This window comes from Leptidea sinapis, chromosome 21 (genome assembly GCF_905404315.1).
Source record: "Leptidea sinapis chromosome 21, ilLepSina1.1, whole genome shotgun sequence".
Lineage (NCBI taxonomy): Eukaryota > Metazoa > Arthropoda > Insecta > Lepidoptera > Pieridae > Leptidea > Leptidea sinapis.
This window is the reverse complement of record NC_066285.1, coordinates 5529539-5547836: the sequence shown is the minus strand read 5'-3', so window position 1 is coordinate 5547836 and position 18298 is coordinate 5529539. Positions and strand designations below refer to the sequence as shown.

Below are 18298 nucleotides of genomic sequence, written 5' to 3'. Positions count from 1 at the left end.
CGTGGTCCCATCGCCCGAGCCATGGCACCTATACCGCGTTCATTGGCATCTTTCAACGCGCTCTTGGATAAGGATTCTCAATGGGATCCATTCAATGACGGGTGGACTTCCCTAGTTTCTGAAATACTAAGGTACGCGGAGAGCATTGAAATTGTATTTATTCAATCATTCTTTAATATTCCTTTTTTGTTTATAGTTTCTCCTTTTGTGTTTCGTCTAATTAGTGTAAGTGTCAGTGCCGTGCCAATTGGACAATAAATAAATCTTTGGTCTGGCGCACCCCAGTATCAGATCGAACTATTTAACCGCGTACAACGCTTACCTGCTCGAATTGTTGAATGTGATGAATGAATGAAATGTCGCGGTTGAAATGGGACCCAGTGCTATGTGAACGATTAGATCTGTTAGCGTTGCTTAGAGACATCTGAATAATGGTACTGAGACGGTTTTACACAATATCAATGTGGATTAACAAAAAAGATTTTCAATCTTGGAAACAGTGAAAGAACGGAAAACGACTCTAATGAGATATAAAAGGGCGCAATTTGCACCTATGTGGATGTTTAGGTACTGAACTTTAGCAGCAAGCAACACGGGGAGTTAGACATATTTGACAAAAAACTTACAATTGAAAGACGTCTATGCAATATCAAGCCATGGGTGCATCAGACTAGAAAAGAAGAAAGAAAAAAAGGATTGAGGTATTTCTTGCTTAATAACATCAATTTTTATGGTATTTTTGCTATTCCCTTATTACAAAGCTAATTGTCTATCAGCTGGCAATGGTATTTGCTTCGAGACTAAGTATTCGGATACTGGCACACGAAGAGGGGTATTAGCTAAGCCCTTGGTTTTTTTTGGAGAAAACACTGAACTGGTTTCATATTACCCTATTCCATGATATCCTCAGAGATCAGCCGACAGAAGATATAGATTTCTTCCAGCACTCTTGGCTGACTTTAAAAAAATTGGCAAACCATGTGGTGTCGCCAGTACCTATTAATATATATGATTAATATAAACTGAGGCTGAAACGTTGAATCTGTACATCAGGGTTCTTAATTAGATTGATGAACGCTCGACGTTTCATGGAAATTGTTTACTTGGAAATAGCTATAACTAAGCCAAGCAAATAATACCAATTAGGGACAATCCTTTAACAAATAGCGAAGTAATCAAGGTTTACTTATAATACCTATATTATGAAAATGTATTCCAAAATTTTCCATCCTCAGAGATTTCTTACATAAAATTTATTATAAAGATGCGAAGAAAGTGGCATACACAAACAAAAGCAAACATTTAACAATAATTATTAATCGATTGAAAATCATTCAACAAAGGTGAAAGCGTATCCATTCGCTCGTGGCTCTTTAATTTATGATCAATATTAATCAGTAATAATATTGATCATAAACTAAAGAGCTACGAACCACATACTTGATACTATGCAGTTACTAACGCGCTCAGAGTTTATTGCTATCTATATGACTCGCTGTATGACCACAGAGAACAATAAACCCGCTTTAAAGAGAAAATAAAAAAGTTCATTTATTATTTATTTTTTCTTTACCTATTAAAACTGCCACCAGTCGGTAACTATAATCAGTTGCGGGTTGTTTAGTAAGGAATATCGGTTGTCGATTTTAAGGCCAACGCCTCTTATGTGGGTTAATGAAATTTCCTTACTTTTAACTATGCCATGAGAGGAGTCAATCAGTTTAGCAGCCCAGGGATTACGGTGTGTGTCTAGTTCGGCGAAGAGTCTTGTGTTTGTTTCCTCGTTAAAGACCTATTCAAATATGAGCGATATTTTCTGCCACTGTGGGTAGAAGTGCATACCGCGTGGGTTTCTATCGGGAATTTAATATCAAGTTCCGTGGCTAGAGCGGAATAGTTCGGTGTTGCTTGCAAATTATTTTCATAGCTGGTGAGTCAAACAAGGCTAATTTGGTCATAGTTATTGGTCATTATTTACCTAAACAACACGTTTAAAGATATCGTTTTTGAGGTTCCGTATATCTTAAAGAAAAGAGGAACCCGCAAAGAATTTTCAGAAAGCCCAATTTTCTTAGAATTGATTATAATAAATAGTTTATATCTATGAATGTGACGGAATCTTTCAATTTCAGATTTATTGTAAAATTTCTACACGCAGCAAGCATCGATGACAATACAATATTTTGAGTAGAAAAATATAATAATTTGAATACATTCATTACTTTGGCCTTTAATATTTACCAGGATCGGTTTGTGTTTACAGACTTAAAAAAGATATAACTTCTATAGACCCTTAAAATTATTCAAAATAATATTAAACCAGTTAGCTTGATATCGCGATGGAACGAACTCTTCATATTTATTAATTATTATTAGAGAAAAAAAATGAATAAAAGCTTATAAATTAATGCCTCGATCTCTGCTTACGATATGCATGTGGGTGTTTTTTATCCTGGTGATCCCGGTTATAATAAATGTACTACATACTAGAGAAGGTTGACAGTTTGTAACACGAGCCATTTGTAGTCAAATCGCTTAGTCTGTGCTAAGCATTTGTAGCAATAATTCATTGCTGGATTAACAAGTATAAATAATATGCCTTCGGGCGCGTTCCCACCGTGTCGTGACGACAGATAATCGTGTAGTTTTAAGTGTCGTGGCTTATATGTTTAAATGGAGGTGTTCACATTTAGAACGACACAATTTACTGTCGTCTACGACAGTTTTTGCAGTGACGACACTTTGTCGTGACAGTGGGAACGGCAAGCACGACAGTCGTAAAACGATAAAAAAATCGTGGACGGCAACTCTATGTAGACCACGTGTTTTCCCTTCCCTCTCGCACCCGCGCGCCCCTCGCGTCTGTACTTGGTTTACTTTGTGCGTGTTAGAATTTGTCAGACTCCTGCGCATGGTGGACGTATAACAATGGCTAATAATATAGCACCGGAAGTTTTAATTCCACTTGTGGAACAAAGGGCTGTCCTTTGGGACAAAACTTTAGACATTTATAAAGACAAAGGTTTGAAATTAGCCGCGTGGAGAGAAATTTGTTGCGTTTTTGAACCTAATTTTGACAAGTTGGAGGAAAAGGAAAGAAAAGATTTCGGTAAGTTTCTGAAACTTTTTATTTATTATGATACGTGTGCTGTAATGTTTTGCCAAGGTACGGAGCCTATTTCAGATACAAAATAGTCGGAAAATTGTAAGCGCACTGCGTTTCCACCACCTTCGTTTGGACGCAGCTGTGTTGCAGGCATGTTTACCAGGGGCATAACGGTTGGGGTATTCTCCAAGTATATAGCGTCTTTTTTTATTAAAAAATTATGTAATACCGTACAAGCCTTTACAACTTCAATAGCTGTTTCTGCACATACATCCAATGGTCTATGCAAGATCCTCCATTTATTGGATAAGATACCAAAAGTGCATTCAACATATCTTCTCGCGCGGCTTAGACGGTAATTAAATGTCTTTTTCTTATTGTCTAAATGAGTACCGCCATAAGGTCGCAATAAATTTTGTGACAATGTAAAGGCTTCGTCTCCAACAAATACATATGGTATTTCTTCTTGCATATTTTCGTGTAATGGCGTGGGTCTTGGTATATTTAAAGTACCATCATTTAGTTTCTTCCAAAAATTGGATTGTTTTAGGATAGATGAATCACACTCTTTTCCGTATGAACCAATACTAACGTAAATGAAACGGTATTCTGAATCAACAATTGCAAATAAAATAAAAGAAAAATAATCCTTATAGTTAAAAAACATAGAACCACTGTTTATTGGCTTTGTAATCCTTATGTGCTTGCCGTCCAGCGCACCGAGGCAATGAGGAAAATTTGCTTTCGTTTTAAAAGCTTCAGCGATCGCTTTCCATTCTTCTTCGGTATTGGGCAACTTTAAATATTCTGCACTTAATACGCTCCAAATAACAGAACACGTTTCTTTGATTATTTTGCTGATGGTTGACATTCCCACTCTAAAATTATAATGCAGTTGTTTAAACGAACATCCCGACGCCAAATATCTGTAAATAAATACAACAGCTATTATAATACGCTTATATTCGAGGACCAATGCCCTAACATTATAATTATGTATAAACATATAATCAGTCTAATACGTAGTCCCTTACTTGTTCACGGAAACATCCGGGGATACTAGTGGAAAAACTCGATCTTAGTATAGTTTTTTAAACTCTGAAAAACGTGCAGATGTTTGCATGAACAATAATTTGACTACGTATTAGACTGATTATATGTTAATACATATAATGTTAAATCTATACACAAACAAATTTTAATTTTAAGTCTATTTTACTTTTACAGCTACACAGATATCTACAAAGTGGACACATATTCGAGATGCATTTATGAGATCCCTGAAAAATGAAAAAGAAAAAAAGCGATCTGGTGCAGGCGCAAAAACTACTAGGCCGTATGTTTATAAGAATCAGCTGTCTTTTTTATTAAAAGTTACTGAGCCCCGTATGACCTCTGATTCATCTAATGAGCCTAATAATTCTATATCTGATACATTAAGTGATGCAGCACCTTCTACTCAAAAGAAAACTAAGACTGACACATTAGATGATAAAATGTCACAATTTCTAGATTATAAATTAAATAATCAAGAACACCCACGTGTGTCCTTTATTAAAGGAATTTTACCATCTTTGGCATCATTCGACAATGATGAAAATTTTGAATTCCAAACGGGTATTATGCAACTGATTGAAAAAATTAAAAAGAAACGCCTTCGTAATAATTTATATGATACTTATGCAAACTATGGTGACTATCAAAACCATTTATCACAACCGACAGGATATTTTACACAAGATCCAGGTGCATCAACTTCGACTAGCAATCAAGTTATGGAACCGGCTTCATCACCAAATTCAGTCTATACTAATTTGTCTGATAGCACACAAGATTCTTTTAATTTTGACAATATATAATTTAAAGATGTCTTTACTCATAAAACGTGTAACTCTAAAATAAATCTCTAAATAAATAAATGTATAAATTAATAAAGAATTTTCATTTTATTTACTTACCTTAAAGTTATCACTAGTCTTTCTTCGGCACTTATACAATTTCTGAAATGTGTGTTTTCTCTTCTAAGATTGTCTGCAAGTCGTACCAGTAGGCTATCAAAGGTGGTGACAGTCATTCTTAAATACTCATAAAACTTTCCATCATCACTTTTTAATTCTTCTATATAACTCTGACATAATCCTAATGGAATTCTTTTCATTAACATTGGATGTACCCAGTACTTTCTTTTCATTGCTTGCTTCATTTTCCTTCTTTTCAAAAAGAAATACATTATTAAAATTTCATCTTCGTCCATTGAACTCAGGAGAGTAAACGCACTAGTAATCACCAAGCGAACGCAGAGGCGACTAGATTTGTAGCTTGCTGATGATGCGAGCGATCTGAGCGATCCAATGGGAACAGCTAGATACGACAGTCGCTAAACGATAAAAAATGTTGACGACAAACAATCGTTATAATGGGAACAGGTAGAGACGACAGTCGTCGAACGATAAATTAGTCGTTACGACATAGTGGGAACGCGCCCTTCGTGTAATCAGATACCGTTTTAATAATTCTCAAAACTCAAGTAAAAGTCAAGGAGTGACCTTTTAAGGTCAACATATTATTTCTAAAGCTAGCTTAATTTAAATCGTTATGAATAATACAAAAACTAAGCTATGAGAGATAGCCATAAAAGTAGATAAGGAAGAAATAAAATATGTCAAAGAATACGCATACTTAGGACAAATAATATCCTTTAAAGATCAAACCACTCTTGAAATTGAGAAAAGAGTTTCCAATGCCTGGAAAATATACTGACCTCTCAAGGTAAATATTTAAAGACAAACATTTTCCACAAACAGCAAAAGAGAAGTGTTTAACCCACATATCTTACCATGTCTAACATTATGGCTGCCAAATCTGAGCTTTGATTAAAACATTATTTAAACAGAAGAACATACCAAAGGGCGATGGAACGAAGTATGATAGAAGTAACACTGAAAGACCGGAAAAGAACAGGGGAAATAAGGCTTATAACCAAAGTGGAACACATAATACATAGAATTAGACAGTAGACGTGGCAATAGACAATACATATGACATAGACAGGAGAGACAGCAGACAAAAAATGTAACAGAATGGCAACCACGAGAGAGAGAAAAGCAAACAAGGCAGCCAATTAATGAGACGGGGAGATTATATCATGAAAATAACTGCTATTTGAACTAGAAAAGCAAACGACAGCAAAATATGGAAGGAACTGGAGGAGGCCAATGAGCCACAGGACACGCTGTTAATTTAAAATATAAAAAAAAATGTATTAAATTTATTGTAAAATACCAGCAATAAACGCTTGAAAAAAAATAATTTTATTTTGTCGATTAAACTGGTGACGGAATGTCTTCGCGGTGGCAACTGGCAACTTATACACAAAGTTATTGGTAATTCGACGTATTCCCGTTAGGAGGTAATAGGGGCGACTATTTGCTATAATTTTAACCCCCATATGCATAATTGAACTATTTTTGAGTTATCGTTTTTTTTTTTTAGCTTTTTTCAAAATAAGTGAAAAATGCAATATCTAAAGTTTATTAAAAAAATAAATCAATACAAATTGCATTTTTCTTCTGATTTATTAGAAGAAGCCGGCGGGAATTCGTATTCGAACGATTATTCCGCATCGCATTTGCTGCGTTTATAATCCTTGTTTTGAGTTCTTCCGCGGATGACTCAGGTGATACGTCGTAAACAAGGGATTTCATGTGACCCCTGACATACAGGGTGGCGCAATAGAACGTGCATATTTAAAATATTGATTAAAAAATAAATACAAAAGGTATAGTTAAAATAAAGAAATAACTGAAGTTTATTTTTTAAAAATAACATCGTCTAAATGATGACCCTCTCTACGACGACACTCCTCTAATCGCAAACGGAAGTTATTGACAACTTTCTTCAGTAATGCTGGTGTAATTGCTGCTATTTCACCACGGATATTCTCCTTGAGCTGATCGATGTTTTTCGGATTATTGCTGTAGACTTTGTTCTTGAGGTATCCCCACAAAAAAAAGTCAGGAGGCGTCACGTTTGGACTAGGTGGGGGCCATGGCATATCACCTCTTTTCGAAATCAGTCTGCCAGGGAACATCTGTTTCACAACCGCCATGGAGTCATTTGATGTGTGACAGGTAGCTCCGTCTTGTTGAAACCAAGTCTTAGAATTCACTATTTTTGAATTTTTGAAAATTCTTGAAAAAGCTTGAGCTCTGGAGCCAAAAAACCTTCCAACATCGCAACATAGCGTTCGGTATTAACAGTGACGTTTTGCCCCCGCGCATTACAAAGAAAAACGGTCCAATTATTCCTCTACCAGAGATTGCTGCCCATACTGTCACTTTAGGACTATGCAGTGGTTTCTGGTGCTTGAGTTTGGGATTCTCACTGTTCCAGTAAAGACAATTTTGACGGTTTACGAACCCATTGATATAGAAGTGGGCCTCATCTGAGAAAAGGATATTGTCAAAATTGGAAAATCGATTAAGCATTTCATTAGCAAATGCGAGCCTTGCTCCGAAGTCAGACTCTTTCAATTCTTGTGTTAACTGCAGCTTGTAAGGATGCAGTTTAAGATCCAAGTTTAAAATTCGTTGCAAACTTCGTCTCGATAAGTGTAAGACAGACGATCTCTTGCGAGTAGACATTTGTGGATCTCCTCGTACAGACTGCATAACGCTCTCAATATTGACGTCGGTCCTAGATGTTCTTGGACGACCTTTTGCTTGTGGTTTAAACGTTGAACCAGTCTCTTCAAAACGCTGTACCCATATTTTAATTAAATTAGCACTCGGAGCTTCACTCATTTGCCGTAGTCCATATTCAGAACAATATAAACGCCTCGTAACGATGTATGAACGAGAGTTCTCGTAAAATGCGCGCACGCAAAATGCGCGACGCTTCCCGTCGAAGTGACTCATAGTGACTAAAACTCCATGAGCCCGCCTACCCAACGATGCAGACTCCCCCCGCCCGCGCACTTTCTACCCCGCGAAAAAAGATGATGCAATATGCACGTTCTATTGCGCCACTGTAGAAATAAACTGGCGTAAATTGCAAAACCCTCGCAGGCCACGCAATGGGTCCTACTCGCCCTTTCCAATGATTCGGAAAATGAGGAGCCATCACCTAACATTATAACCGAAATGTGTAGGACATCCGTCTTGCTGGTATATCATGTTTTTCCCCGAGGAGATCAACGCCATTTTTCGGTCAATATGTAGATGGGGATAATTGATGACATTCAATCGGACCACATTTTTAACCGAACACTCTAAATGCTGCAGTTTACATAAATTTTTTGATGAATGAAATGTTTGGCCTCCTCGAAGACGTACCTTACCTTTAAGGGCTAATAATAGCAGATGCCCGATGGCGAGCCGTGAACTTACGTTCAGTGATTCCGTTACATACAGGCGAAGCTTATTCAAAGCGTATAAAAAACGAAGATGACATGATTGTTTGTCACCAGCCAGCAAAAAAATACCAGTAAATTACTTGGTATTTTTTTACTTAAAATATGCGTACCGTGCTGCTGTCAAGCAATGCTGGCTTTAAGATCAAATAGAATATTTTTGTGACAATCCTTACGTCATATTTTATACGCCGAGGAATAGAGACAACGTTGTAGGTATTAGGCGGCAGAGCAAAGAGGTTGACTCACTGTCACTACTTCACATACCCTAGACTTGTTTGGGCTCGTCGGAATTATCATGAGTGATGAGAGAGAGAGAGACCCATATTTATGAACTAAAATGAGTAAAATAAAAATCTTTAACTCTCTTATTAATAAACGCAATGACAAGTTACCCCTAGTTTAAAATCCCTGTCATGTAATTCTGTAGTGACAAAGCTATCTTAAAAAGACAAAAAGTTTAATATTTGGAATAACTTTACTTCGCGTATATTAATAACAAATCTTTTGCAGAATAATATGTTTGCAATTTTAAAATAACATGTTTTAAGATGTGTGTGTAGTGGGTATTTTTTGTAAAACCGAAACGTATAGAACGCGTTCGGAACTACAAGTCAGCAGATTGGGATAGGATGCGTTCCTTCTTTGCACCCTACCCTTGGGGCAAGGTTTGTGTCCCTTCGGATGATCCCAGTGCCTAAGTCGTTGCAGTAGCCGATGTGATACTTCAGGGCATGGATATTTGTATACCAAGCTCTGTAGTACCGATCGGTGACAGATCACAGCCCTGGTTCGAGGCGTCAGTTAAAGCAGCAAGTGGGTTGCGGTGTTGGGCTCAAAGGATCCGCACTGCAAAGTTATAAAGAGGAAATATAACCGTGCCTCCAGATCCTTTAAGCGGCAAATCATCGGTGCGAAATCGAAGCACGTTGTCAAAATCGGCGAGCAGCTTTCCAGTTACGGGATTGGAAAACGTAAGTTCTAGTCGTTGTCGGAAGCAAGTCCTGGTAACTTCAACCAACCGCCCCTTCCGCCGTTGCACATGAAAAATGACACCCCGGCCCATACGGCAAAACAGAAATCTTAGGTTCGCTCTTTTTGCCTCGAACTCGACTCTTGAAGACAAAGGAAATACACCGCCGACCATCCCGCGGTGGCAGAGCTCTATGTCTGAAGTACAGTTCAGACAGAAAACTGTTCGGCGAGCTCTGTTTTCGTTGGACGTCAGGAAGTCGAGCGGGCCGGATGGCATTTCTCCAATCGTGCTTAGAACGTGTGCCCCTGGGTTGACGCCGGTGCTAACGCGTTTATTCCGGCACTTTTATTCAAAAGGCGTAATGCCTGACTCATAGAAGTCAGCCCTTGTCCATCCGATCCAAAATAATGAAATAGATCGGATCCGGAAAACTACAGGCCTATTGCTATTACCTCCCTGCTCTCCAAAATCATGGAGAGCATAATTAACCGCCAGCTCTTGATATACCTAGAAGGTCACCAGTTGATTAACGACCGACAAGCACGGCTTTCGCCATGGTTGGTCGGCAGGCGATCTTGTGGTTATACCTAACACAAAGACGGCAATCGAAAGAAAGAGAGAAGGCCTGGCAGTTAGCCTGGATATAGGTTGATTAATATCCCACTTACAATGAGTTGAATGCAGTCGGGAAATGGGATAAAAAGCGGGAGCATTTTCCCCCGCTGACCGGACGTGTCACTCGCGCGCCTACATTGTAGTGCTATGCGATCGTTGAACTACACTATCTACTATCTTAATACTAAAGTTTCCGTGTTATTATTTCGATTTAATTATGACTGATCCGAATCCATCGGGTTCCGTTCCAAAAGAAACGAGTTTTTACAACAATTGTTTAAATTTATCGAAACACTCATGATTATGGTCATCAATTATAATAAGATCACAGCAATATCGCATTCCTGAACTCTGCATTCAACTCGCGCGTTATCTGCAGCAGTTCTCCGATTAACGATAATTATGTCAGATAGTTAAAGTGCATTTTATTTAACTTTACTTTGAGTGTACAATTAGGTACTCACTTGCTGGATTGAACTTCAATCATAATAAATAGTTGCCGAAATAGTACCTAGGGGTCACCTGATTGTATATGATCACCAGATGAGACACAAAGAGCGGTATCGGCTTTTAATTATATACATTTACTAACTCATGTCATATTGACATAGAACACCTCAGAAGAAAGTTTATTCCGCAACTTGACGTGTAAACGTAGGAGAAATTTTTGTCGATAAAGTCATTGTAACGTCCTGCGTTTGGTCACGGGTGAAACAACTGGTTTTCAGTAAGTTGCATTATACTCGGGGACGTCCGCCGCCAACCGATGACCGATCAGTTTAACGTTCACGTAGGATGCAACAAATAGAATTATTGAAGAAAATTAATTACATTTGATTCAACTTTCTTTTGAATCAATGATGTAGATATCGATTTATTGGCTTAAGGTTAGTTTAAGAGCGTGGGAGGTTCAAATCTCCTGAGGCGCGAGTACGAAACCAGCATCGTCCAATTATAATTGTGGTACAAATAAAAATTAGTATTTATATACTAATTATTATTTTTTATACCTGTATAATTAATTATTTATACCTGTTCCACAGCCCTATCGAAGTCTAGACCTGCGTCTGGTCCGCAGCAGATGTGAACATTGTCCGCGGTGCTCTTCACTGGGGTGCTCGTATCCTTGACGTTGAAGAACAGCGACCACAAACACTGGCGACACAAAGCGAGGTGTTAAAACACAAATGAAGGTTTACATAAAGCTAAAGATTAACAGTAAGCCGGCACCAGAGCGTGGAAAGGGGGAGGCTCCTTTGCACAGGAAGCCGGCTAGATTATGGGTACCATAACGGCGCCTATTTCTGCCGTGAAACACGTGTTTACACATTACTGTTTGCCTGGGGAAGTCACCTGCGAAAAATAATAAAAAAACTGACTAAATTTCATGTATTAATTTTCTCTGGATTTTACATGACAAGGCGTATATGGGCATCGTTGATATGTTAAATAATTGTCTTTTGAGAAATCTCCACCCAGGTTGGTTTATTTTAATCCAAAATGGCCAAGTGGCGCCTAAACGGCAAATTCATTCTTAAACCTCTATTATAATTTACACAATCCGACCACACTTATATGTGGCTCATTCTTGTAGTTTGATTAAAAGTATTCAGATTGCAGCGCCATCTCGTGGTAAGTTATAGCAAAATGCATCGTGAGAAAAAATTAATGTTTGAATGCACCAGTACACCTAAATATCTCAGTACCGTTGTTCGGTTGAACAATGTAAATATTCTTGTTTCTTGACAATTAATTTTGCGAGTTAAAATTACGTAGCATGGAAACCTCAATAAAATGATGTGGTACAAAAACTTACATTACAATCGGGCGAATATTTTTCGAACACATTTTTTTATGAAATGAAATATGAAATGACGTTTTTCCGTTACGAGTAACAGCGAGCTGTTAACGAAGCTGTCTCTTGATAAAATATTTTTTAGAATTGTTTGAGTAGAATTTGAGTTAATTCGAAACTAATAAACAATCAAATCATTTGTCATTGGAAATCATATTGCAATGTTCATTATCATTTGAACAAAAAGCATTAATAAGATTTTACCTCAATGGCTTCAAATGTGATATTAACAAATATTAAATCCTATGAAATTGTGGTAAATATCTGATTCAATAGTCGGATTGCCATGTAAACTAAACCTTTGCAAGGGAATCGACGGCGATCGATAGTTCCTTTAAAAATGTAATGCAATGTGCACACGCGTTGATCTTGGGCATGAGCCAAACCCAATAAAATTAATGATAATTAATTTTCCTTAATTACCTTGGGTTTACCGGTGGTCTGGGTCTGGTCTCCGCCGCTCATGTCGAAAATCCTCTCCGCGTACGGCATCAGGTCAGTCTCCGCGTCCACCACCTTGTTTGTTATGAAGTACACCACAACTAAAGAAAAAAATAAAATTTCAATTTTTTTTTAAATTTTAATTAAAAGAAGAAGCAAATCATGAAAGGAGAAACAAACTCTGCCCAAAGGGTAGGAAGCAAAACAGGAATTGCATCCCAATTTGCTGACTTTTTTATGAAAATAAGGGACGAGACAAGCAGGACGTTCAGCTGATGGTGATTGATAAGCCCTGCCCATTACAATGCAGTGCCGCACAGGATTCTCGAAACCCTCAAAAATCTTAAACGCACTCTTAAGCACTGCAATTGCGCTCGTTACCTTGAGACATAAGATGTTAAGTCTGATTTGCCCAGTAATTTCACTAGCTACGGCGCCCTTCAGACCGAAACAATAATGTTTACACATTACTGTTTCACGGCAGAAATAGGCGACGTTGGGGTACCCATAATCTAGCCGGCATATATATGCGCAAAGGACCTCCCTGTAATGGGCAGGGAGTATCAATTGGCTAACCATCAGCTGGACGTCCTGCTCGTCTCGTCCCTTATTTTCATAAAAAAAAAAATTATGAAAAAAAGGTTACTTGGCGAGGAGCAGTTGGCATTAATCTATGTCAAGTTAGATCCTTGTCATTTTACATTGAAAACTCTCCAATCAAGTATTTTTTTACTTCCATAGATGGGATTTTTTTTTACTTTTCATTCATAATGAGGTTTGGTTATTCTCAGTGAAAATTTGATCATTCTTCATGCTTTTAACTTAAAAATAGGTATTTATGTTAACATGTAATGACCATATACATTTCGTACCACTACTTCCCCTTTGTAACATGCAGCATTTAATTTAAAATATCTATAGAACAATTAGACCGGTGTCGATAATTTTTGAACCCTAAAAAGATAATATTACGATGAAACCCACTGGAAATGGAAGAGAATATAACAAAAATGAAAGGATAAATAAATTACAGGCGTAAGGCATTTCATACAGAATTTATACCTGTTATTTCATAGCAGCAAAAATATGGATTACAATTAATCAAATCTATGTATATATAATGTCAAACTATTAACTTTCTTCAAAAAGTTGATAGTTTTTGTTGATGAGTGAATTTTCGATTGAATATACGGGTTCTTTTTCAAGGTTTGAGTCAAAATAAGGTGAAAAAATGCATATTTCAATTCAATTAAATAACAGTGTGTTAGGGTTATAAAAAAAACTTTTCACCAAATTAAGTGTCTATTTTTTTTAAATAAAAAAACAAACTTTGCCATTTGACTATTTTCCACAGGACTTGCAGTTTCGCCGGAAATCGAGATAAGCCGTTCCTTACCTTAAAACACCCCCCCCCCCCCCTTTTTACTTCCCGACTTCAGATCGCCCGAAATTTATTTGTCCTTTCATTTATATTATATTCTCTTCCTTGGGCTTCAGCACTGGTCTAAATATCTTTCACTATCGACACACAACTGCTGTTCTATATGTTAGGAGAACCGTGTATTTAATAGAAATTAAACACGCCCAAATAAATAATATACAGAACCATGGTTCGGAAACAAACATCCATTATGAATGATCCATATACATATTATGTTTGAACTTCTCGAGATTCGAGCCCGGGACTTCTCAAGAGGTCAGTTTACTAACATAAAAACTCACCGTGCACTCCGGGAGTGCCGGCAGAAGTGAAAACTTGAACATTAACGTCGTGCAAAAACTTGAACATAAACTGCAAAAATATTTCACTGCTGAGATTCGAACCCTGGACCTCGCGGTGCTTCGGCTTCGCAATCAAAATTATTCAACCACTGTTCCAATGACCGTATTGAGTTGAAAAAACCGAGCTTTAATTAGTTTGAAGTATAAATCTTTCATCCATAATTTCAACGACTGTCTTCCGAATTTTCGATCAGGCCACGTGTCCTGACTCGAGTGTAACATTTTATTCCCATCCCAAGAAAAGTGCTCAACGCCGCTAAAGAAGATTCCACTTCAAAAAATCACGACGGCTATTCTCCATTATTAGTTACTAATCATCACCCGCAAAAACCATTGAATAATTATGTGTAGTTCCTCTAATGAGTAACGCACGAATTTAACGACATGCACTAAATTCAATTTGTATCGCATTAACACGGACATCGGTAAAAAACATAACAAAAACATCAAACGAAGAATACACGTAAACGATGAGTCATTTAAGTAATTTTTTCTGAGTCATACTATTGTAAATACGCTTAGCTCAACTGACAGCCAGTGTTAAACGGAATTACTTTTTATAGGATCGAGGCAACGTCATAAAAGAGTTTATAAACGCAGCTAATTGCCCCTGAAGTCTGCACGTTTTGGTATAAATCTCATATTATGTTATACTCTCAGTGGGAAAGGATTGGTATATTATATTACATGTATAATTTCACGATCAGATAGGATATGTAGTGAAAAAGGGCCTGTAAGAACCGAGAATAAGAGAGTTTGCACGAAAGAGTTAATTAGTGGAATGACTGTAGAAATTTATAGATCTTATGTAGATCCAAGTGTTGGGTAAGGTTCAACTAGGCGTACATTTTACGATCACATAGGGATATATACTAGAAGGGCTCATAAAAGCTAATAAAAAAAAATTTAGGTGAAACTCGCGAAGTTAAATTATAAAATGACTGCAAAAATTTATACAAATGTCGCGATCAGATAGCTTTTCTACAGACACGGGCCCATAAGAATAAAAAATAAGAGAATTTGCACCAAATGGTTAATGCGAGTAAGAGGGAGTGATTTTACGTTGTATTCTAAAGTTAAATTAAACTCAACTCTAATCATCCCAAGGCGACCCATAAATAAACCCCAGCAATAATGAGGTCTTCTAGTGAAATAAAGGGAAAACTCACACAGTCCCTTAGGACAAGAGCCAGTAGCAGGTCCAACCTCCAGCACAGAGACAATGTGGTCTCCATCGAGCGGCGGGAAGCGGAGCAGAGATAGAGGCTCCTTTTCACTCTCCATAATAGTCCCGTTGGTAATGAACACGGCCTTGGACAGGTCGTTCCTCTCCATCGGCTCGGGAGACACCAGCTCTTGCGGGCACTCGTTGATGCCGATCACCAGGTGCTCACACTTCAGCGTCTTAGACTTGCTCTCGATCACAACCACGGACTTCCCATCCTCCTCCATCTTGTGTTCCACTTTGTCTATGGGCCGGTTCAGACAGTACACGCCGCCGAACACAGCGCATAGCCTGTAAGGGAAATGAAATTGAAATGAACTTATTTTATTTGCAAGAAACATGTACTTAAGATGTTAACAACACGGAATAGTAAAAAAATAAAGACTCCGTGTCACCTTACATAACAGTGTAGCACCAAAACAAGCCGATTAACGTGTAAATACATAGCCCCACGCACACACTTACACTACTACAGGCCGATAGTCGGCCATTATGAGAATTGTCATCGTCTATGGCAGATCAGTTTGCGTCTCAATATTTTAAAAATGCCGGCGTTGTGAAAAAGTGTAAAAACGATACTATATAAGTATTTGTGGCTATATATGATTATTTAAGGGAGAAAATATTGTGTAATTAGCATAACGGTGCTTCACTTGCTAATATCACGGCGCGGAGTCCTTTTTTTACTCGTCCGTGGCTAACATAATATTATTAATAATCCTATTGAAGAAGAATTTTATTGAATAGATAATTTCAAAACCAGAAACCGAAAGATCAAACTCATTTTCCATTAATACTTAAAAAAAAAATTTTAATAAATCATTTTAATAAATCATTCTATCCCTCCCATTAAGAGTATGGAAAAGCATTATGATGAAACTTCTAGCTTGTGATGACGAAAGATAATTATTATTTATAAATCATATATATATATAACCTATTTAATACAAATATTTCGAATTATTTATAAATATTTCGTTATTTGTCACCTAGAGACGTAACCTCTATAATTACGGTTTCTGTATGCGCGGCATAATGGAACATACTTACACCGCGAATAAAGCTCTGTTCAAACTGAGGCGAACAACGCGCGGGACGGAAGTCGCTCGCGCCGATTGTGTCAGCTAACTTGTATGGACGTGTTCAAATCGACACGAGTAGTCGCTCAAGTTGAAGCGAAACAAGAGCGAGACGCCCGGCGGGATTGTTTGATTTCACAATGCATGATGTTTCTCCACTTTAGATCCATAAATGACACGCGGGAAGTCGCGTCAGTTTGAGAGGATAAGCGAGCGAGCGAATCGCTCTAAAACGCGTCCTGCTCGTTATTCGCCTCACTTTGAACAGAGCTTTAAGCTTTTGCTGTATTTGTAATCGAAATTTTATTTTCAAATGACAACGACGCTGTTTTTAATGAAAGTACTTAAATGCTTTCATGTTCAATGACCCGATGGACAACAGTTTTTGCACTAAATGTCGACTATTCGACTTTAGTACTTGTTTCGCCGCACTGAATTCAAATTCTTATATCATCCAAACCTGGTCATTGATAATAAATCTCTTATTTTGTATACTTTACCAGTGGGAGGCACCCTTGCACAGGATGCCGGCTAGATTATGGGTACCACAACGGCGCCTATTTCTGCCGTGAAGCGGTAATGTATAAGCACTACTGTTTCGGTCTGAAGGGCTCCGTAGCTTGTGAAATTACTGGGTAAATGAGACTTAACATCTTATGTCTCAAGGTGACGAGCGCAGTTGTAGTGCCGCTCAGAATCTTTAGGTTTTTAAAGAATCCTGAGTGGCACTGCATTGTAATGGACAGGACGTCTCAATTACCATCAACTGAACGTCCTGCTCGTCTCGCCTCTTACTATCATAAAAGAAAACTTTATAAATAAGTGTATCTTGGATTTTTTTCTGAGAAAAACGACAAAATGATCAAGTTCGTGCCCTGATGATACAATAAACAACTAGACTCACGATCATACTCTAAAATTGTCTGAAGCAAAACTTTGCCTACGCTTCTATTAGGCAGAGATTTCGTTCAGTTGTATTTCGACCGCGCTTTGAATACAACGCCACGCAATGACAAAGTATTCAGTGAAAAACTGTCCAAATAGCAGTATATCCAAACTTAAAAAGGATGGAGTGTCGTATTTCAGGTAAGTGCTTAAGCCCTAACTTGACGTATTTAATCATTTTGCTAAACATATAACATATATTATCTTTTTTGTCATCAAAAAACAATAAAATTTATGTGATTTTTTTGATGTTTTACATATTTTTACAAACAATTCCTAACAACCATTTCATGCATTCAGGTTAAATGAAAAAAAATTACTGTCAGCAGACTACACAGAGAGAAATAGTCAAAAATAAAATGCACCTATTAAGAGTGGCCCTTAAAAAGTTGGCCCATTATATTACCTGCAGAAGCACTGCGGTAACTCGCCACTGCCGTACATGGGCCACAGGAAGGGCGTGTTCCCGTAACGGCCCAGGCTCTTCAAGAACTTCTTGGACTCCCGCACTCCCTCGCGACACGGCATCTTGTCTGTGCCACCCGCGATCGCGAACAGCACGTAGTGGATCAGGTTTGGAGTGAGCTCCTTGTGCGTGAGATACTCCTTCAGTGTTTTATCGTGGAACTCTATAAATCCGGAATAAAAATCTTCTTAGGTACCATCAAAATCTACACAAAATATTTTTTCTGGACGTAATTCCAGACAAACGTTCCAAACCACAATTGAGTTAGGAACACAAAATTGGTCACGTGATTCATTTTAACGGACTGACAAAAAATGGCAGCCCTACTGTCACTCCTTAAATGACATCATGACTTAGTAGCCCAACCCACATGTATGGAATACACTAATATTTATTAA

At 37.7% G+C, this 18298-nt stretch overlaps 1 protein-coding gene across 1 annotated transcript in view; it reads right to left on the bottom strand.

Moving 5' to 3' along the window:
• Window positions 1-18298, bottom strand: part of LOC126970717 (rab proteins geranylgeranyltransferase component A 1) — a 28299-nt gene that overhangs the window by 8155 nt on the left and 1846 nt on the right. Inside the window, exons 2-5 of the mRNA XM_050816810.1 lie at window positions 17841-18063; window positions 15355-15701; window positions 12386-12504; window positions 11140-11262 (exon numbers count right to left, since the gene is read on the bottom strand). Of these exons, the coding sequence (XP_050672767.1) occupies window positions 11140-11262; window positions 12386-12504; window positions 15355-15701; window positions 17841-18063 (812 nt within the window). The remainder of the gene's footprint in view (window positions 1-11139; window positions 11263-12385; window positions 12505-15354; window positions 15702-17840; window positions 18064-18298) is intronic.